This window comes from Anastrepha obliqua, chromosome 2, assembly GCF_027943255.1.
Source record: "Anastrepha obliqua isolate idAnaObli1 chromosome 2, idAnaObli1_1.0, whole genome shotgun sequence".
In the NCBI taxonomy this organism is placed as follows: domain Eukaryota; kingdom Metazoa; phylum Arthropoda; class Insecta; order Diptera; family Tephritidae; genus Anastrepha; species Anastrepha obliqua.
The window spans coordinates 6,259,704-6,282,657 of record NC_072893.1 but is presented as its reverse complement, the minus strand read 5'-3'; the positions used below and the strand labels follow the sequence as shown (position 1 = coordinate 6,282,657).

At 39.7% G+C, this 22,954-nt stretch overlaps 1 protein-coding gene across 6 annotated transcripts in view; it reads left to right on the top strand.

The window, feature by feature from the left end:
- The window catches only part of LOC129238498 (eye-specific diacylglycerol kinase), a 149,498-nt gene that overhangs the window by 112,762 nt on the left and 13,782 nt on the right, over positions 1-22,954 (top strand). For all 6 annotated transcript variants that reach the window (XM_054873534.1, XM_054873535.1, XM_054873533.1 and 3 more), the window contains exons 5-11: positions 5,520-5,646; positions 15,260-15,596; positions 15,661-15,841; positions 15,983-16,392; positions 16,772-17,065; positions 19,132-19,358; positions 19,491-19,709. In XM_054873534.1, coding sequence (XP_054729509.1) covers positions 5,520-5,646; positions 15,260-15,596; positions 15,661-15,841; positions 15,983-16,392; positions 16,772-17,065; positions 19,132-19,358; positions 19,491-19,709 — 1,795 coding nt within the window. The remainder of the gene's footprint in view (positions 1-5,519; positions 5,647-15,259; positions 15,597-15,660; positions 15,842-15,982; positions 16,393-16,771; positions 17,066-19,131; positions 19,359-19,490; positions 19,710-22,954) is intronic.

Sequence of the window (22,954 nt, the reverse complement as noted above, 5' to 3'; positions counted from 1 at the left end):
TCTTGATATATAAATTCTGCTCATAGAAAATCCAATATTTCATTACAACATCTACAAATACGAATTCTACAGCTACAGCTGCGCATGATTAATAGTTTGAGTATTGCATTAAAACTCCGCCATTTTCTACTTGACAGGTGGAAAATGTTAAGTCGATGTAAGTGGCTCTGTCCGGCTTTCTGTCTGAGCCTGTGTTATATTAGTTTCATTATTTTCTTTTTTCGCGCTGACTAAGCTCTAAAAAATCAACACTGTTTATTCATTTATTGCACATTTGCCGCTCAGAGAGTTCTCTGCCACTCCAAGCCAAATGTAGCTTTGCTGCACTCCGCCGCAGATACAAGCGCGCAAATGTGCTTAATGGAGATTGATAATACCCGCCATTCGCTGGTAGTCACGTAACGCCGCAAACAACATTTTCCAGGTTTTGGCAAACCGAAAGTGCATGAGATGCATTGGATTTAATTCACATGGATATGTATGTACGAGGGTTGCATTTTATATTTTGCGCCCAATAATGAAAACATATTATAGTAAAATACTATTAAAGATGGCTTCAGTGTTTTTCAAAACATTTTCCTTGGAATAGAGGAACTTCTGCATTCGCTTGAACCAATTTTCGAAGCACTTTTAACACTCGGAAGTTAATGATTCCGAAACGAGCTGTTTAAAGGCGCCAACAGCAGCTGCTTCAGACGTTGAAAAATGTTGACCTCGCATTTTATTTTTGATGCGCGGGAACAAAAAGAAATCATTAAGTACCAAATTAGGGCTGTTTGGTGGAGGAACCATTAATTCTATTTTTTGAGCACTCAAATACTCTCTTGTGTGAGCCAATACGTGAGAGAGTGAGAGCTTTGTCTTGCTGAAGGATGATTCTTCTTCGGTGGTTGGTTTTCCTTGACGCTCCAAAAACTTCTGCCAAATAAATTGTTGTGCACAACTCAAAATTTACTAGTTTGACATTCTCTGGTGGTACAGTTGCGACATGACCAGATTTTTCGAAAAATCAGGTGAACATTTGCTTTTAGGTGCTTATGCCGCGAAAACTGTTGTTGGATTAAGCTCGTCTTGGAACACCCATACTGGCGATTGCTGTTTTGTTTCCGGCTTATACGCATAGATTCAAGATTCGTCTCCTGTTACGATGTCATAGACGGACTTTGAACCACCGCGGCTGCGTTTCTTCAACATTTCTTTACATCAATCGACACGAGACATTTTTGGGCAATTGGTTATTGTCAAATTATGCGGTATCCAAAGATGGGAAATCTACTTGACGACCAAATTTGCATGCAATATTGGATGTATGCCGGTTCTCGTCACACCCACGGATGCCTCTATCTCGTACTATATCACTTGAAGATCTTGCGTTATTAATTGACGACAAAGCATCGATTGTTTCGGGCCCACAACCGTTTTTTGGAAGGCCTTCACGAAATTCATCCTGCAAGAATCAACGGCCTCGTTGGAACTCGCTGTATCACCGTTTCACAGTGAGTGCGGTGCTTCAACGCCAAAAGTCGAAGTAAGTTGCGAATATCTTAATAATCTAAAACCGTAATAAATCATTGCACGAAAATGTTCAAGAGTTAATGCCATCTTTTAGCCGCGTTGAATATTTTTAGCTTCCTAAAAAGCTCGTAAGCGGAAACGTTATAATGTAAACTTGTGCTAAAAATATCAAACTTTTCGCTAGAAATATCGAATTACAGCTCATCGCATGTAGCCCTGCAAAGCTGCAAAATATAAAAGGTACCCTCGTACGTGTTTTAGATGAGCTAATGCATGTTTGTTGTAGATGTTGCGGAAAACCTACGCTGAAAAGTGCAGTTTTTAATATGCCAGCGTAGTCGTCATTTTTTACGCCGCGTCATACGCTCATAACTTTATTACCCTGAATGCTCCTTCAGTGATTGAGTTCAAAAACGTAAAGGAGCAAAAAGGAGTAGAATATAGTGGTGTAGAGGAGAGGTTATGCAATGCTTAGTCACTTCTTCAAGTTTGTACATCTTTTCGGTAGTGGGACTATGAAATTTTCTTCAATTTAGTATCGGAGATTTTTGTCTTTAAAACTTAAATGAATCAGTTACAAGTCTAAAGGGTGGGTGTAACCTTTTACCCAAAAAATACTGGCATAATGAACGAAGTATGGACTGACGCGTTGCCGCGGTGTAAGATGCAACTGTTCTTGGCGAGTTGGTGTCACCCACAACCGCTCTAGGACGCCAGCACACAGGCAACCATTTAATCACTGTTCACCAACAGGAAAGCATTAATTGAACAGTTATATCTAGAGACAAGATCCATAATATGGGCATGTGAAGATTATTCAGATGATTCTGATGTCTCCTTTACTTTTTGCGCTATATGGTATATAAATGACTTCTATGAAGATTTGGATGGTGCAAGTTGATGATCTAAATATAATAATATAATATTGGGTATGGGAATAAGTTCCCGCCCTCATAAAACAGGTGTCGCTGCTGATACTATTTTTGTGTCCGCTCTAGTAATATACTGGTGATTTGAAGGTGTATATGTGAGGTCTCGATCACAGTAGTTGACATTCGTTTGAAGCGTAAAGACCTTTTTTATCTGGCGTCAATAATATCTATGTTCGTCCCGAAAACAGCATTGGCCGGCAGCCATGCTTCATTATTACCTTTTAAAGAAAAGTGCAGCTGAAAAGTGTCGTATATTGATCAATATTTACGCTAATCACGCCCCATTAAATATAACTTGTAAAGAGTGGTTTCGACGCCTCCAAAGTGGCAATTTCGACTTGAGTGATAAAGATCGCGATGGGGCACCGAAAAAATTTGGATATACTCAACTACAACAATTATTGGATGAAGATGCATGTCGAACCCTTGATGATATGTCTGAAGAGTTGGATGTTGACAGATCAACCGTCGGTAAACGTTTGTACTCAATGGGAAAGGCCCAGAAAGTAGGTAACTGGGTGCCACATTAATTGAAAGAGAGGGATATCGAGAGACGTTTGGTTACGTGTGAGATGCTTATTGAACGGCAGAAAAAAAGAGGTTTATTCTATGGATCTATTATAATAACCCTAAGCGGCGAAAATGTTGCGAGCCTGTCCATCGACAGCAAAAAAAAAATATTCGTGCTTCAAAGGTTGTGCATCTGGTGGGATCAAAAGGGCGTCATCTATTATGAACTCCTTAAACTATCTGAAAAAATCACTGGCGATCGTTACATACTGCAGCTAATGCATTTGAATCGAGCTCTCAAAGAAAGGCGGCCGGAATGGGACAGTAGACATGACAAACTGATTTTGCTACATGACAACGCCTGGCCACACGTTGCTAAATCGGTCCAGAAATATTTAGAGACTGAATTGGGAAATCTCTTCCTACCCGCCGTATACCCAGACATTGCACCTTCGGATTACCATCTGTTCCTATAATGCAGTCAGCCCCTATTGGAGAGCGATTCACTTCTTACAAGAGCATCGCAAACTGGCTCAGTGAATGGATCAAGTCAAAGAACTCGATTTTTTTGTCAGAGGACTCGGTATGCACATACTTCACATTATTAATTTGTTATTTAATTGTTTAAATAATTCGTAACTTTGGCTAAGGAAAGATGGACACTTATTCCATCCCCAATACAATTTATTATAGATGAATAGTTTTGGAAATAAATATCTATCCAATTTTTCCGGCAGGCGACTTTTCAAGTCATGGTCGTATGTTCAATGAAAGGAAGGTAAAAAAAAATTACCAGTCTAACGGTTAGACACGATAGAAGTGAAACCTTCCGTAAAACAAACTGAGAGAGAATAAGACGAAAGCAGCATTAGGAGCGGGATAATTATAGGTTCATTATAATATTGCTATAAAGTTCATATTTTATTTTCTTCATTTTATTATTATTCATCCTCAATGTTTTCAATTTCAACAAATGATACGAGTGGCTTATGATAGCTAAAATATGATACAAATGCTTTGGTTTCGATGTTGTCAACATGTCTTTGAAATACCGCGTCAATGGTTGTTTTTGATCGTGTTGTCGATTCAGTGCGATTGTTACACATTTTTAAATTGAATGTTGTATTGAGAACGTCAATTAAAGGAACCGCTGTGTCCAATGCAAAATTTACGTTAAAATCGCCACTTAAAATCATTGGAACTTTATTGTAATCTTTTCTAAGTATCCGCGATACTTCTGGTGTATACTTTATTAAATTTTCGTGAATGAATTCCGTGATGCTAATATTGTTTATTGATTTTTTTTTCTGTCGATACTCACGACACTTTTCTGTATTATTTTTCGGCATAATTGCGGTAAATATTTAAAAATGAAAATATTTACGAATATAAAAATACACACGCGGTTGCTATTATGAGCGTCCCCAGCAAAATCTGCGTGACCGAAACTCTAACACAATTACATTTTTTTGAATGTTACAAACACATATGCACGCAGGTTTTGCTGGGGCGTGACCGAAACTCTAACACAATTACACATATGCACTCGTATTTGTTTGAAAATCGACTTTTTTTTTGGTTCTCCGTCACCTTTGGAAAATGTGTAAACAGTAAGCAAACTTTATTCATATATTTTTCCTCATTTTTGCATCAGTAAAATTAAACAAACGCCGTAGCCGAATAGGTTGGTGCGTGACTACTATTCAGAATTCACAGAAAGAACGTCAGTTCGAATCTCGGTGAAAACACCAAAATTAAGGAAAGCTATTTTTCTAATAGCGCTCACCCCTCAGCAGGCAATGGCAAAACACCGAGTGTATTTCTGCCATGAAAAAAAGCTCCTCATAAACATATCATAAAATAAAATAAAATAACTGTATAAAAAATTGTTTTTCTTGTGATTCGAACCAAGAATTTTGGATCGGAAGCTAACATTGCTAGCCGCTCGGCTATCGCGCCATGCTGTCGGCGCTGGCCTAAAAGTTATTTAGTTCGTCGCTACGTTTATGTGTAATATTCGTAGCCAAGAGTGTCGCTTTTTTCGTTTCACTTTTTCTCAAATCACTCCCAACGATTCTAAAGAAGTTTTCACTTCAAAAAATATTTTAAATAGTTTTATAAGATGTTTGTGAATTCTACTTCTAAATTAATTTACCAATCTGCCTTATGTCACAACTTGCGACACGCTTTCGTTGGTTGCACCGCACTCCACCCCACCCACGACTGATTAAATTTACGGCCCTTGGGATCATACTCAAGAGTATAGGTCTCATTTCTATTGACTACGCGACTTATTTAATCTCTGCCGTTGCCTTATTTTAATCTTAAACTTCTCCCATATTTGCACTCCTAACATGAGGACGAGCAGGTCTTGTCCAGCCGTCTAAACATAATCTCAATAGAGAAATGCTTTTAAATTCTGAAAAGTCAAATTAAAAGAGTGCTATCTGGTAAAGCGTTAGCTAATTCAGCGGAGAAATACCCAGTTTATATTATATTCTACCACGAAATCGAACGAAATTCTTTCTAAAATCTCAAAACATTTTCTCTATATTTTTACAGGCTGTTCAAGGCAAACTTTTTGGTTCGAAGGAAATCGTTGCATTGTCCTGCGCCTGGTGCCACGAAGTCTATCATAACAAGGAGTCCTGCTTTAATCAAGCGAAAATTGGCGAAGAATGTTTGTTGGGTAAGTTTTTAAGAAATAAAATTAAATAAAAAATTATCGAAATAACTCAAAAATATTTATTCGATTGATTATAAAACTGTACTTGTGGCCAAGGGTATTGTAACTTTGTGCACGTAACTGTTGTATGTGACAGAAGAAAGTAATGATGATCGGCGGTGCCATTCCCGCTATTGACTAAATACGTATATTTCGATAAAACTCTCCTACACCTAGTACACGCATTGCTGCCCACCTCTGTTAAATCCGAGATAGTTTTTATTGATATTGAATAAAAACCACGCCCACCCTTTAGGTTAGGTTAGGTTGGCTGGCTGATCAGAATAGATCTAACATAGACCACAAGAGTCCGTAGTGTTACTAGTATTATGGGAGTCGTGTTAAAAATACATTAGTTCCTGGCACATGTCGAAATGGCAGTTTAAACAATTTAAACTTTTGTCAGAAATGTCCCTCAGACCTGAAAAACATGCCATCCTAGGCAGTTGTAACGAGTTTTGCTTAGAGCAGGGCAGAGGCAGATGGAGGCAGAGGAGGTGTTGTAACGTACCGCTTTCCTCTTCGCACAAGTTACACGCGTCGTCCTGGACCAATACGATTTTAGGAGTTAGGGGTAGTCAAATGCCCGAAAAAATGATAATTTTCAATAATTTTTTTTCCTAGTCAATTGATCTATTTTACAAAAATAAAAACAAAGCATGAATATTTCATGTTTCGACTTGATTTTAGTAAAATTTCAAAAAAAAAGAAAACATTATAATTGTAAAAGTTATCGCTGTTTGTGTGGAGCCCGTTTCTCCAGAAATCCCTGGCGGTGCTCATCAAAAGTCTTTGGAGGTTCATCTAAAATCAATCAAGCAAGAGAAATTAGTTTTATTAATAGATAATCTTGTGCCTGATCGAAGGTTTTTGTTTTTTTTTTCAAAATTAACAATATGGCAGCTTCAAGAAATATTTTTCAGATTTTTGAAAAAAAAAAAATTTTTGAAAAAAAATTCTTCGATCAGGCACGAGTTTTTTATGTTTTTCAGAAGCAGTACAAACTGGATAAAGAGGCAAAACGAATGGGTTTGGTGGTGAACGAGGACAAAACGAAGTACCTCCTGTCTTCAAACAAACAGTCGACGCACTCGCGTATCGGCACCCACGTCACTGTTGACAGTTATAATTTTAAGGTTGTAAAAGACTTCGTGTATTTGGGAACCAGCATTAACACCGATAACAATGTCAGCCTTGAAATCCAACGTAGAATCTCTCTTGCCAACAAGTGCTACTTTGGACTAAGTAGGCAATTGAGTAGTAAAGTCCTCTCTCGACGAACAAAACTAACACTCTACAAGACTCTCATCATGCCCGTCCTAACGTATGGCGCAGAAGCTTGGACGATGACAACATCCGATGAAGCGACGCTTGGAGTGTTCGAGAGAAAGATTCTGCGTAAGATTTTTGGACCTTTGCACGTTGGCAACGGCGAATATCGCAGACGATGGAACGATGAGCTGTATGAGCTTTACGACGACATAGACATAGCGCAGCGAATAAAGATCCAGCGGCTTCGTTGGCTGGGTCATGTCGTCCGAATGGATACAAACGCTCCGGCTTTGAAAGTATTCGATGCGGTACCAGCTGGTGGTAGCAGAGGAAGAGGAAGGCCTCCTCTGCGTTGGAAAGATCAGGTGGAGAAGGACTTGGCTTAACTTGGTGTGTCCAATTGGCGCCGGTTAGCACGAGAAAGAAACGACTGGCGCGCTTTGTTAATCTCGGCCAAAATCGCGTAAGCGGTTATCGCGCCAATTAAGAAGATAAGAAGAAGAAGAAGTACAAATTTTATTGAAATCTACCAAGCGGTTTTTAATTTACAGTGATCACCAGTTCAAAAAATATGGTTTTGAGAAAAAAGCATTTAAAGTTTCGTTAGCGCGCTTATCTGCCACTTTCATACGTGCAGCATCCAGCTACTTGCTCTCGAACGCTCCGGAGCGCCGGAGCAAAGGGCGCTAATTGTTGAATAACTCGAAAAGTATTTTTTGGATTCACTTCAAATTTTCACACAATCTTTTTAAGATATTATATTTTTGAAAAAATGAAAAAAAAATTCAATTTTTTGAAAATTCTGACTACTTCTAACTCCTTTAGCTGCGTTGTATGGAGTGAGACAATGTCCTATCAGTACTCCAAATAATATTTTACAATCCTTCCTTGGTAGCGATAAAATAAAATTGTTTGCTTTCATGTTATAAGTTCGTAGTATTACTTTGGCATTCCTGTGGGAGGTCGAGGCTTCCCATAATAGACTAGGCTTGCAAAGTTAGTTCCTAGGCAAGTGGGTGCCTGCCTTATCAAGCACATGAAATCTCTCATTTCCCTCTATTCCCTTGCGCTCTGGTACCCAGTAAATTGTGACAAGTCTCTTCTCGCAGAACTCGTCCATTTTGGATCTACAGTGTTGCACGCACTCCGAGGAAGTCATTATAGCCATTATTGCTCTAATAGCAGCTTCACTATCGATGAAGATGTTTGTGCGAGTGTCGAGTGGAGTAAATTCCAACGCGAATTCAGCTGCTTTGGTTAAAGTTTAAATCTCAGCTTGAAATATGCTACAGTGATTAGCCTGAAAGACTTTTGGAGATCAAACTGCGGGTAGAAGGCAGTCGCTCTTACCCCTTTCGTCCAGCTCCTTTATATGTCAAGATTAAATTTCCGTCCGTCCGTCTGATGTTACAAACTATAACTCTCATTACATACGAGTTTCTTTGATTCATAAAATTAACAGTCAGCCCATATTAAATTTTACTAAAATGCCTTCCTAAATTAAATGCCTTTACTAAATTTAGCCTTCCCTACACTCCCACCACTTAAGGCTGCAGTATAAAATGAAAATTGTATATTTAATTCAATGAGAAAAGAGTTACAAGCTGCTCTACCAATTTCCAGCTAAATCGAGTTTATTTATTTTCAGCCATTTACCATAATTTTCACACAAAAATGTATGAGTTCTCATAGAAAATTCCCCCAAGTGATAATGCAGCACATTTAGATTCTACGTAATTGCACATATATACATAAGCATTCATAGTGGTATCTTAAGATTAATTACGTTATTACGCCTCGCATGCTTGCACAGCTACAAACATGCGTACGTACAGATTCTTTGGTAAAAGCGAAGGGTCCACAAGAAACGAATTCCAAGTATACATCAATATTTTGTTAAAAACCCTTTTTAATTTATTGCTGTTTCACAGTGCCTTTCTTCTTTTCTTGATTGACGCGATAGCCGCTTAGACGATTTTGGCTTTTTTTCTACACGAGAAGTTGCTTCGGATCATTGTGTGGTTGAAATTTCCAAATCATATCTATATATCTGAACGTACTTGATCGCATCCATTTACCTTCACTACAATGAATTGGCCCCACTTCATTCCACGAGAAGCAGCCCCACAGCATTATTGAGTCTTTCAGTGCTTTATGATTGGTAAGGCAAACTTCGGGTCGAATGCTGCACATTTTAGCCGCCGCACGTTCTTCCTACCATCTGGACCAACTCGAGCAAACTCAATTCGGCGTTATCGTTGTGACACTGTTACCAATGGCTTCTTCCGTGTCAGTAGACCGTGAAGCAGCCCTGCTTCTGCCAATCGAAGCGTTGCTTCCGCTATTGGCTTTTCCAAGTAAACAAAAATATCTCGATCGATGTCAGCAGCACTCTTTCTGGGATCCTGTTTTGACAATCTAACGATCATCCTATCAATTTGACTGGTAGTCCTTCGCGTTTTCTTTTTTTGGGAACTTTTTCTGCTGTTTTATGCTCAGAAAAATATTTCAAAACCAATACTTTTGGAACGTTTGGTTATGTTAAAATAGCTCTGTGGGATAATCCGGTATTTTGCAACTCTATGATTGCTTTTCGCAGAAAACAAAAACTTCCCTTCAATCCAACGTTGCATATCAACATATTTGGCAGCACATGTAATAAAAAAATGTGCCTACTTACACTTGAAAGCACTGGCATGCTTAGATCAGTGAGCTAAGCGCCTATAAACAAAGTCGCTTGATCATACATAGCTAAACTGTTGTTGCTTTCACACACAAATTTTTCGCTTTCCCAGCAAAAATGTGGTGAACGTAAAGCGGCAATTATATTTGCGATCCTGTGTTGTTTTAAGTGAGAACCATTTGAGAATCGATTTTTATGATTAGACCTTTTTTTTGTTATTCTTTTATAGATTTGCTATACAATTTCTGTTTTGCTAAAGGCAGGAAATTTCGTTATTAATTTAGCTGAGCGGAGCCTACGAAAAACTATATCAAACCAAAATGTAGAAATTTTTTTTTAAGAAATTAAGGGGTTACATGGGTTTCGTGGGTTCAAAAAATCGATTTTTAGCTTATTAATTTCTGCAACAAATTTTCAAGTCGATCCGAATAATAGTTTCGGAGATACAGCCTTTGGAAGGTGTGCTCTCCAGGCCACTTTTATTGTTACTCAAAACTTTAAATGCGTTTTTCTCGGAACTGTGTTTTCAAAGTCGGTTGTCAAATGTTCTCGAAAACTACTCAACCGATCTTAATGAAATTTTACACAGGTGTTCGAGATACAATTTACTCATGCTTAGACGAAGAATTTTTTTTCAATTACAAATATTTAAAAACAAAAAAATGTCAAGCAAATTTGACCGAAATTTTAATTTTTTTGGAAAAATGTCTGCCAAAATTCAAACTTTTACTTTTTTTTCCTTCGTTCAAACACGAGTTTATGGTCTTAACTAAAACACTTATTTTTGTTTTTTCATTTTGGATGATCCTGTCAGGAGTTATGCTGACAACGCAGATGCACCTTTTTTTCGAGGGGTCACCGGAAATGACGTCACAATGGAGGAGTTTTATTTTTTTTTTTTTTTGAAAATTTCAGAAATTATTCTTTAAATATGTATCTATAAGGCAGAAAATGTTTGAATTAAATAAATAATTTTTTACATAGAAAAAAAAGATTGAAAATAGGCCTTTTTCCCCCGACGAAATCCATGTAACCCCTTAATTAATATAGAAGCCTAACCTTTACGATGGGCAATTGTTCATCATACGCCAGGGTGCCGCCTTAGTCACCCCTTCAATTTTCCCAGCTGGCGTCTCAATGCATTTCCTTTGCTCGCCACACCGCAATTAGGTTAATGCATTTCACATGCATTCAGTTCCAGCAATTAGACGCAGTAGTCAGCGTAGGAGTAGTATTAGACATTATGTGTACATACATACATACATACATACATCTGTTAGTAATTCGAACCAGCCGACGGATGTTGCGCATACGCCCAGACAACCGATTAATTGTAAATGGATGCCAATGCACACTACAAAGTGCAAATATTTGCCTATGCCACAGGGATCGATTGCAAATTTTCAAATTTAGTTTTTGCGCCCACTCACACCGGCTGCTTATATATGTTACATATACACACATACATAATTACACACGCATCCTCTATTAGCCAGCCTACCACACATTTGCGTCAGGGTTCCCAGACAGGCTAACCCAGAATTTAGTTGTAGAAACGAAAATTTCATTAGTTATGTTTTGCATTCGCCTCATATTGCTGAAAAAGTCGAGTAAGTGCATTCCTTTAGAAGCCTCAAGACAATTAGTTACATTCTCAAATCGAGAAAATAGCTTCTCATTTGCCTGGCTAAATGTTAAGTAATTGCCACAACTGGACTGCTCAATCGTGTAGCCGCAAAAGAAATCAAATTTGGAATGCAATAGCCTGCCATGGGAAATTAAATGAATCAGACATTTGCACACAATCTATGTGTTGCTCACTCATGCCTTTGTTCAAGTCATTTCCATAAATTTTACAAGTCATTATCATATTCAACTCACTACCTCAAGCAACTGATAATTTGCGATAATCAATGTCATTGCAGAGTTTGCAAAAATCGAAATCTCAATAGTCCTCCCTTTGCTAACACTCTTATTGGCTGCAGTCATCAAATAACCTAATGCATGCGAAGAATCCTCACAGTGTCCATTAAACAACCTCACTGCATTCATTGAGCGCATCCTTGAATGCATGCGCAGCTTGGCAGCAATGACAAAGTAAATGATTTGAAGTGATTGCAGTGCAAATCTTACGAATTGACCAAGTATGCCCGGCTTAATAAGAAATAGCAAGCACACACAGTTACATGTGTGTGTGCGTGTGAATGGCACATGTGACGCAAGTGTGAAGAAGTTATGTGTCTGTGAGTTTTTGCTCAGAAACTTTCTATTACACACTTAGCGTCTTCAACAAGAAAATCTCTATGAAATTAATGTTAGCTTATCCAACTCTTCAAGTGGCGCAATGGAGTTCGTGTGTGTGTGTGGGTTTAGAATAGTTGCTCGAGCTCGTGTGGATATTTTAGATTGCATTTTCGTATTGTTAAATACTCAATTTTACTGCGATTGCAGAAAGCAAATTGCTGCTGGCGATTTGGTGACTGCATATTTCACTTGCACTTAAATTGGAAAATTTCAGCTTATCATAGCCCATAGCATCCAATGCACAAACTTACCCAGTTGAGCTAGTCGATAATTTCTATACATGCACGCTTGCTTTAATTTAAAGAAATTTGAAATGCGCTTTGAAAAATAAGGTTTTTTTCTATTCCAACAACTTTTTTTCAAATGAAGCGCCAGAAAAATAAAAACTGGTTATATAAGCTTTCAAGATTTATGGAATTTAAGTTGTTCAATTAGTTTTGCAGTTCGATAAGAAAAATACAATTCTATGGTCTTAAATGCGCTTTACTATTCAGTGAACATCATTACACTTATTCCAACGAGATTCCAATTTATGAACTCCATCCCTGAAGTGAGAATCTGAAAGGGCTGCAAAATACGCTGCCACAACTGTTCTGACCTCATCATTTGATGATGAAAAACGGTTTCCACGCATGCATTTTTTCGATCTGGAAATAAATGGAAGTCGCTAGGGACCAAATCTGATGAATACGACGGGTGCTCAAACAATTTGAATTTTAATTCATGGATTTTAGCCCTGTTTCGACAGGTTGGGTCCAGAGGGATAGGGTGTCTGATGAGTGGGTTTGATGGGACATATAAAAATGTGGTTAGTGTCGCGCGGGGAGCCTTCATATGCCGGACATATGTTTATGTCGGGGTCAATTCTGGATAGGTAGGCCAGTAAACTAGCCCTGTCTAGTGTACCGTTGTGACAAGGAGCATTGTCCTGATGAAAAAGAATTTTTTTTATTTGCAAACTTGGTCTTTTCCTACAAATTTTTTTCTTCTTTCACATCCCAAAAAACTGATGCTAGCACCTTCTCGGCCGTTTTCTAGACACAAACTCGTTTCGGAGCCGAAAAACCAGGTTCACACCACTTTTTAGCCTCTTGTCTTGACTTAGGATTATGGCGATAGACCCAAGTCTCATCCATAGTGATGAATTAATGCTCAAAATCCACTTTATTCTTTCTTTCTAAATGTTGGTGAGAAAGTCGCATTCGAATGTGTTTTTGTTCCATTATTAGCGAATGCGGCACCCATTGTGCATACAGTTGCTGTTTTTGGATTAATACTTTATATTTATATGTTGGGCAAACTTCTCCTTCAAGTTTTATAACGCCCCGGAACGTCAGATAATTTTCATGAGAAGCTTTTCCATCGCAGATGGGCGACCGCTTTTAATAAAAACCTTTTCAAGCATTTGGTGTTCCATATCGTAGGTATGGACTTTTCTCTGCTGTTTCCACATTCAGGTACGTAAATCAAGTCCACCGGAAGCTGATTGCCAATATCGATTTAGTTATAGATGCCACAGGTTACATTCCATTCCGACCTGAGGGTTATAGTTCATACCATTCTGTCTACGCATTTTGACATCACAAAGAACTCAAGTCAAAACCCTCGTAACGCTGTGTATGCTGATTTACTTATAGGAGTTTTACATGCAAATCTCTTTCTTTCATTACTAAAAATAATACGCTTCTCTTATCTTTACTCCGGCACCTTCTATGACTTTGATTTGCATATTCTTCGAGTTGCAGTTAAAGCGCCGACGAGTTGCTAATAACCTCTAAATTCTTCGTAGCCCCTTTTCCTAAACAGAAGCGAAGATACTCCGCTTTAGTTTCCAACAGCACTGCAGAAGTCGTCAAATGCGCTTCAAGACATTCTACTGTATTCCACATCATTTCAGTGTTATTCAAAAAGAAAAGGTAATTCTGAAGTATTCTTTACGCTTTCTGAATTACCACTGACCATGCTGTAGTACTTACAGCGTTTGATTGAAAAGTAATGAGTCTTCCCGCGCGGAGCGTCTGCCAAGCGATCAACCGAATCGGCTGGTGGGGAATAATGATCGTTGGACCTTGCCCTTCCACTAGAAACAGGTCCCAGTTCGCTGAGAACAGCGGTGCAGTCAACATAGCTCCGCACGTGAAAGCTGTTTTAAAAGTGTGTTAGGATTTTGCAGTGGCGAAAATGCAGCGATCGTTGGAGCAACGTTTCTCGATCAAATTTTGCGTAAAGCTAAACAGTTTGTACCTCCACTGTAAACGCGGCATTTTACAAAGAAGTGCTCCTTCGGCTGAAAAACCTCGTCGCCCGGGTTCGGCCCGACCTCGTCAACAATTGGACCCTTCATCACGACAATGCGCCGGCGCACATCGTCTTCCTCTGCACCTCTTCATTGGCCAATATGGGGGTTCCGGTGCTTCCCCACCCTCCCTACAGCCCAGACCTGCCCCCTCCGGACATCTTCTTGTTCCCGCGACTGAAAAGAAAGCTGAAGGGGAGGCGTTTCGACTCCATCGAGGCGATCCAAAAAACTGTGACAGCCGAATTAAACGCGATTCCGGCGGATGAGTTTAAAAAATGTTTCCTGCAGTGGAAGGACCGCTATTTTGAAGAATATTAGTTGTATAAGCCAAAAGGTTTAATAAAACTGCTTAAAAAAAGAAGGCTCATTACTTTTCAATCAAACCCTGGAAGTTTCGGAAATTTATTTTCTGAAGCACATTTAACAATTATCGAAGTATGATACATGGGTCAGAGAACAAGGCCACAGGTCTGAGAATTTAATGCGATGGAAGTGTTGAAGTTGTTGAAGTGGCACGTTTTCTTCGAGAAAAGTTAATTTCCTTTATTCGGCGCGTAGATTTTTTTTAGGTCTTTGGCCGAACTCCTACTCCTATTTCTGACGTGCGTCTTGATGTTGTTCCACAAATGGGGGAACCAAAAATTGTAAGCCGACTCTGAACGACAAATGTTTTTTTAGAGGAGCTTTTTTCATGTCAGAAATACGCTCGGAGGTTTGCCATTGCCTACCGATGGGCGACCGCTATTGGCAAAAACGTTTTCTATTATTAGTTTTTCTTGCACGAAGGGTTCGAATCTTCGCACTCCCGAATGGTAGCGTACCAACTCATTCGGCTACGGCAGACAGTCATTTATCTGACTTAAATATACGATTTTATAATTCCGTGCCAGAAAAGCAACTCAAATATGAGTATTTTCGAACAGAAATACTGGTCAGCCAGCCATTGATGCAGACAGTCTTTCCATAGCTGTACGTAAAATCCGGTTTAAGCAAAATTTAAATCATTTTCTTCTTTTCAGGCAACTATGCACCCATCATCGTACCACCCTCGTGGATAGTCAAGCTGCCCACCAAGGGTAATTTCAAATCCTCCATACGAGTTAACAACAAAGCCAATGTCACCATAGCGGGCGGTAAAAAGAAGGGCATGAGTAAAAGACAAAAACAAAAGGAGGAAAAGAAGGAGCCACGAGCTTTCATCGTGAAACCCATACCATCGCCGGATGTCATACCCGTGATAGTGTTCATCAATCCGAAATCTGGCGGCAATCAGGGAGTGAAGCTATTGGGTAAATTCCAACATTTGCTCAATCCACGACAAGTTTTTGATTTGACGCAAGGTGGCCCGAAAATGGGGTAAGTGTGACTCTTTATAAAATTGTATAGGCATTTTCTCTAATTGGTATTCATAAACCTACAGCTTGGAATTATTTCGCAAAGCGCCTAATTTACGTGTATTGGCGTGTGGTGGCGATGGCACAGTCGGTTGGGTACTTTCAGTGCTGGACATGCTCAATCCACCGATAACGCCCGCGCCCGCCGTTGGTGTGCTGCCGCTTGGCACGGGCAATGATCTGGCGCGCGCGCTCGGCTGGGGTGGTGTAAGTATTTCATTAGCCACAGCTTCATCACTATTCTCTCTCTCCTCTTTACTCTCTCTGTCTCTCTCTTTCTCTCTCTCTCTGTCTCTTTCTCTCTATATTTCAATTATTAACCAATCGCATTGCATTGTTCTTCTACAGGGCTACACTGATGAGCCGGTCAGCAAAATATTGCGCGAAATCGGTATGTCTCAGACTGTACTGATGGATCGCTGGCGCCTGAATGTCACGCCAAACCCCGATGCGGAAGATGATAACGTGAGCCGCAGCAAGGACAATGTACCTTTAAATGTGATCAACAACTATTACTCCTTTGGCGTGGACGCGCATATTGCACTCGAATTTCATGAGGCCCGCGAAGCGCATCCAGAACGCTTCAACTCGCGTCTGCGCAACAAAATGTACTACGGCCAAATGGGCGGCAAGGATCTAATATTGCGGCAGTATCGAAATCTCTCGCAGTGGGTGACGCTCGAGTGTGACGGCGCCGACTTCACGGGCAAGCTGCGTGACGCCGGCTGCCATGCGGTGTTATTTCTTAATATTGGCAGGTGAGTTCACGTTCCCATGTGTTGCCATAAGTGCCATAACAAACAATTCACGCCAATAATTTGAAAAATAAAATCTCATTTTAAAAGCGTTTTGCGATTGCAAACACGTCACGAACTTGGGCGGGCATCCGCCTGGCAGTAACAATTGTAATCACTTAGCCGCAAATTGCACACCTTTTCGAAGTGCTCCCACGACACTGCAGTTCATGTACACACACATACAAACACATGCAAACATAAATAGGTGTACGTGAATGTAATGTGGCTGGGTGTGAGACAATATGGCGCATTGCATGACGAATTCCGCTCCTATTTTACTTTGTTGCTAATTTATTGCTTTTGTTCTTATTCCTCCTCGCACATGGCGTGGTGCATGCAGCTATGGCGGTGGCACACATCCCTGGAACGATTCGTTTGGCCAGTCCAAGCCGGCCATTGATGACGGCATGATCGAGGTCGTCGGCCTGACCACATACCAGCTGCCCATGCTGCAGGCCGGCCTGCACGGCACCTGCATTTGCCAATGTCGGTCAGCGCGCATCGTCACCAAGAAGACAATCCCCATGCAGGTAGATGGCGAGGCGTGTCGCGTGAAGCCATCGATTATCGAAATGAGTTTGTTAAACAAGGCGGTGATGCTAGCCAAACGCAAACACGGTCGTGGCGATGTACAGTAAGTGCAGAAAATATGCAAACGTATAAATTATATGTGTGTATGTGCATATGTATTTATATTTTAATATTATGATTTTGAATTAAAGCGAAGTGCTCAGCAAAATAGACAGAGTAATTTAAGAATTGAAATTTTTAGTTAAGTTATTTGAAACTAGAGTATTTTTTTTTATATGCCGTCCAGGAGGTTAATCGCCTAAAGCTACTTATAGCCCGCACTGTGGCTGAGTGCCTACGTCCTAACGTCACACCCGTTCTCGTTGTTCCTTCCAGGGCCGTCAGTTAAGATAATCCTTTGTAAGGCTGACTATTTGGACGTATCGTCCCCTCAGTTGTTTCACGGACGTTGCTCATCTTGTCAGAGTCTCACCATTATTATCGCGTACTCTCATTCATAGCGGTGCTGTTGCTCCACTCTCTACTTCATTCGTAACGCGTCATGGACACTTTGGCTTCAAGGCGTATATGGGGCCTTCCTGCCAGAACCCCGTCTGCTTTGTGCCTTAATGGTCCTGCATACAGCATTATCGACTTGCTACCCGATGCACGTTTTGCCTGGCTTGGGTCGCCAATGTTCGTCATTATTCATGCGAGCTGCTTACACACTTTGTATGCTCTATATCCGACCTCGCTCTTTTTCCAATTGATATGGGAGATCTCAGTGTATCAATACTTTTTGCTCATTGTTTTATACGACTACCGAACATTTCTTGCTTTTCTCTTAAGGATATGGTTTCGAACTATGGGCTCTAAAAATTACTGACATTATTAATCACCTAATGGCGTTTGAAAGAAAAATATTGCGAAAAATATATGGACCTGTAAGGCTGCACGACGCTACCTATCGAATTAGATATAATCATGAGCTGGAACTATTAGCAAAAAACGAAACAATGATAAGGTTTATAATAACTCAGAGGATAAAATGGCCCGGGCACGTTTTTAGAATGCCCAAGGAGAGAATAACTCGAAAGGCAGTTGAATAACACGCTGTTGGAGGCCGAAAATAGGGACGTCCCAGAAAGAGATGGAAGTTGACCTTGAAAAGCTAAACGTGCGGCGGTGGAAGGCGGTAGCCTTAGATAGAGACAAATGGCGCAAGGTTATGAGTGAAGCAATGGTTACCCAAGGACTATGATGCTACGAAGAGTAAGACAAATTCCCTAATGAAACTAATAGTTGACTCTGTGTATAAGCAAAAAGAAAAATATTGTTAGAGAAGACCGAACTTCAGCTTCAACTTCGGTTCAAAAGTTCAGCCGAATTTTGGGAGAAAAATTCGTAACATTTTTTTGTTCAACAATTTTATAAGCATTTTGTTGTTGTAACATTTATTGAAAACTGGCATCAGAGGTCATATTTTTAAATATTATCATCATTTTAAAATAACAAAGTTATTGGGGTCTACATAGTCTACAGTACAGGGTCCGGCACTCGAAGAAATGCCAATTAAAAACTGCATAAATTTAGTTTAGTCGCAGCTTGACTATGGGAAAAGATATTAATGTGTCCCTCCCAATAACGATCCCTACGCATTTTGCATGTTTGCAGGATCACGAAGACCTCTGAGACCGCAACTGGCAGCCCATCTACTGAGTGTACTGAGCACCTTCCAAAATTTCAGTGATCACTGATAGGAAGGGTGCTGAGACCATTAATCATCGGCATATGCTACCACCTTTACCCCACCCCTGTTTAAGCGAGTTAAAGCTTCGCCAATAGCTACTAGCCAAAGGAGGGGCGAGAGGTCGCCGCCCTGCGGTGTACCCCTATGTACGACCATGATTTTAGCCCCTCCTGCCATAGCAATTATTTTCCTACCACTAAGCAAGGACGAGATCTTTCTACCTCTAGCCCATTTAAAGCAATGACAATGGACTCAGCCGTATTATTGTATATTTTCACCAATTTAATGGTTTGTTATGTTGCCAATCTTATTGTACTACACTTTTTAATTTTAAATATTCTAAAATGTTTGTATTTTAGTTTCGAATTAATATCTTAAATGACTGTTCCCAATTTTGTTAGACATTAATGAATAAGTGAATGAATATCCATTACTTTTAGGGTGAACCCATTGGAGAAACTGCATTTGACCATTTTGCGCATAACAATGCAGCAATACGAACAGTACCACTACGATAAGGAAATGTTGCGCAAATTGGCCAATAAGTTGGGCAAAATGGAGATCGAGTCGCAGTGCGATTTGGAACAGGTGCGCAACATGCTCAATGCCAAATTCGAGGAATCGATAACCTACCCAAAGGTGTCGCAGGATTGGTGCTTCATCGATTGTGAGTATACGCGCGCAAGCGAATCGATGACTTTAATTTAAATAAATCATTAATACACAAAACTCTGAATTGATTTTGCAATCTTATTTTAAAAATAGTTAAATTTTTTATTTATTTATTTTTTACTTGCAGCCTGCACCGCCGAGCATTACTTCCGCATCGATCGCGCCCAAGAGAATTTGCACTACATTTGCGACATTGCCATCGACGAGTTGTACATTTTGGATCATGAAGCCGCCACCATGCCACAGACACCGGATCAGGAACGCTCCTTCTCGGCTTATTCGCAACGCATTGGCGCACAAAACGAGCGCCGCAGCATGGACCCGCAAGGCCGCTCGGGCAGCACTGGTACGCAATTACCCTATATAAGTAAACGCATGTTTTGCAATTATTATTACCGCAAGAAGCGCTACGAATTGTAAGGAGTTTATGTACTATTATGTTTCTATTATGTTTTGTTGTTTTACTGTCAAAACACATATGCGAGGGAAGAGTATTATGAATTTTCTTACAAATGAAAGGAAAGCAAAAGTGTCAAACACTTAGGGATGCTGCTTTGCGAAGCCGTGGATACATATCTACATATGTACATATATTGAAAATAGTGTTGATATATTAGTTTGATGATTAGTTAAACGATAGCCCATCTCCAATCTAAGTCACCAATCAAACACAAATAAATTAGATTTACCTTTTGCTGAAAAATAGTTTCGATTTCCTTAGCTAATTTTACATAACTACCCACACTTTTTCTATTACAATAATTTTCTATGCTTTTTGCTAGCATAATTTAATTTATAGTTTCGAATTATTCCCTGAAAAAAGTTAATATGCATTTTGAGTATTCCATATTTTTTAATTATTTGTTTAGCATTTTTAGCAGTCGGAATATATTTCGCTAGAAAATTGTTTACCGTTTATTTAAATTATGGCTCCTTTATTCGCCTTGTCATAGTATTTGAAACGCTAGTAAAAAGCGAGTGGGGTCCACCAATAGTCTGTATACAGTCTGTCTTATGGATGCGTGACCTGCAAAATTCAAACTTAGAATTCCGTTCTAAAAAAATGGAAATGCTAGTAAATAGGCGCATCTTTGTTCTTGTACCATTTGTTAGTTTTGTGAGAGATTTAGAAAGCATTTGTTGCTTCCCTTTCCGCGTATGAAAAACAATTCGAAGCAGTTTTCCTATGTACACACCCTAAAGGTCCAAAAATATGCAGTTTACGTGCATCTGCAGTAAAAAATTTGAAGAAGTCGAAGACGTTCATAAAAAAATGGGTGCGACGGTAGATTAGGTTAGGTTATATTGGCAGGCCGAAGACACGCAAAAACCCTTGTGGTCCATAGTAATACCAGACCCAGTGTCCAGAAGGTGCAGCAGTATACCGAAGTTCAAAACGTTGATAACTTCGTTGGCCGAGGGAAAAAAATCTCTCCAAAGCAAGACCAGAAGATCATTGATTTGTTTGTAACAAAGTCGAACTTATCGCTGGGTGAAGCTGAAGCAGTTTTAAGGAAAAGTGGTATTAATGATTCCAAAGACACGATTCGTGGAGGTTTACATGCAGAAGACCTTAAATTCCAGACCATATTAAAAAAAACGCTGCTCTCATTATCTCATATTGAAAAAGGACTTGCATGTGCTAAAGCAAATTCAGAAAGGAGTTGGGCCAACGTAATATTCACGGATGAAAAGTAGCAAAAAGTAGCATATGTCCTTACTGGTGTATTACTGATAATCGACAACTTGAACGAACTGTTAAGCATCCAGTTAAGGTTCATGTTTTGGACTGCTTCTCCGAACGAAAATTTGGCTGTTTATTTGTGTTTACCGCCAATTTGAATGCAGTTTTACTGAATAAAAGTTACCAAAAATCATTATTACTGTCAGCTGGGAAAATATTTAGAAAGCTGGCAGCCAACCTTGGATTTTACAAGAAGACAACAATTCGAAGTAGCGAAGCTGAAGGTGTGCAGAATGGAAGCAGTGGAAATAGGATTAAAACGTTGGATTGGCCTTCACAGTCGCCCGATGCCAACCCAATTGAAAATGTTTGGACAATATTTAAGCAAAAACTCAAAGCAAGGAAATATGAACGGGCAAACAGTTATCAAAGTGAATTCGGCTAATTTGGACCCGATTACTCCAACGTGCGCAAAAAGTAACCCAAAATGGAACTCAACAATATGCAGCCATTATAGCTAATGGGGGTGCCTATGCATTTTATTGAATATATTGCGAGTAAGAAATATTAAGAGCCCTTAGAATCGAATTCGTTAAATACGAGGTGTGTTTTTAAAGTAAGTACCGTTTTGACATAAAAAAACAAGAAATAAATTTTGTCCAAAAATAATTTATTCACTTGAAAGGCCATATTTACTCTACTTTTCTACATAATTCCCATTAGTATTGAGGCATTTATCGTAACTTTGAACCAACTTTTGAATGCCATCGTCGACGAAGATTGCCGCCTGATTAGACAACTACTGCTTCACAGTCGTTTTCACTTTGTCATCATCGGCATGGCGCTGCCCCGCCAGATGCTTCTTCAAGTGCATAAACAAATGGCGGTCGCTCGGCGCTAGATCGTGACTTTTCTGCTAAGGACGAACTCGTGAATCGTCTGTTCTCTTTCACTTTACAGTCCACTTTCTAAATCAGTTCATCGGTAATGACTGAAGGTTTCCCACTTCGTTCCTCATCATGAATGTTTGTGCGGTCATCTTTAAAGGCCCTAACCCATTTCCGCACCATTCCATTACTCATAATGTTTTCACCATGCACTTCAATGCCTTGAGCACAGAGAAGCCGTACGCACTTCACAGTCGGCGGGATTCTCAATAGATGGAGGCATTTTAAAATCACGCAAACAGATGTAGACTCGATCGGATGGTTCCGTAATGGCGCCTGTGGCTTCCTAACAGATGTAGCTACACGACGTGCATGCGCTAAATAGCGACTGCAGCGCTGCGGCGGCGTAATTTAAAAACGGTACTTACTTTAAAAACACGCTTCGTAGTTTCCAAGTTATGGCAGTCACGCTTCCATTAGACATGTTTACCATCAGTAGCGTTAAGTCCACTTAGCCAAGCGCTTTTGCCTTTACCCTATCCTATTCGGTACTCGCGTTATAGTGCTTCATGAAATTTTTTCCAAGGATCGCACCTGTTAAATTAAAATTAAATTCTTAAAATGTATTCTTAAATTCTTATTATTTTTGAATCAGCCTTCGTAACAGTTATTTTTGGTCCCTGGTTTCATAAAGACAAACGGCCGGCATGCGGCGTCTGACTGAGCCATCTGCAAGAAGTGACCAGAAACAGTTGGGAAAACACCTCGAAGGTTCTTCAATAATAATGGGCAGATATTTAATGCAGTTAATATCAATGTAGAAAACCTAAATAACTCAATTTTTAAGACAAGTTTTCAAAGTGGTTCTAGCAGCTCAAAAATTTTTTAAAGATTCTTGGCGAATATGTCGAGAAATTGGCAAATGATGAAGATACGAGTTATGAAATCAGCTTTGCATGTAAACAATAGCTGCGTTCCTGCGACTTTCAGACCAAAACCAGTAGAACTGTCAAATAGCAA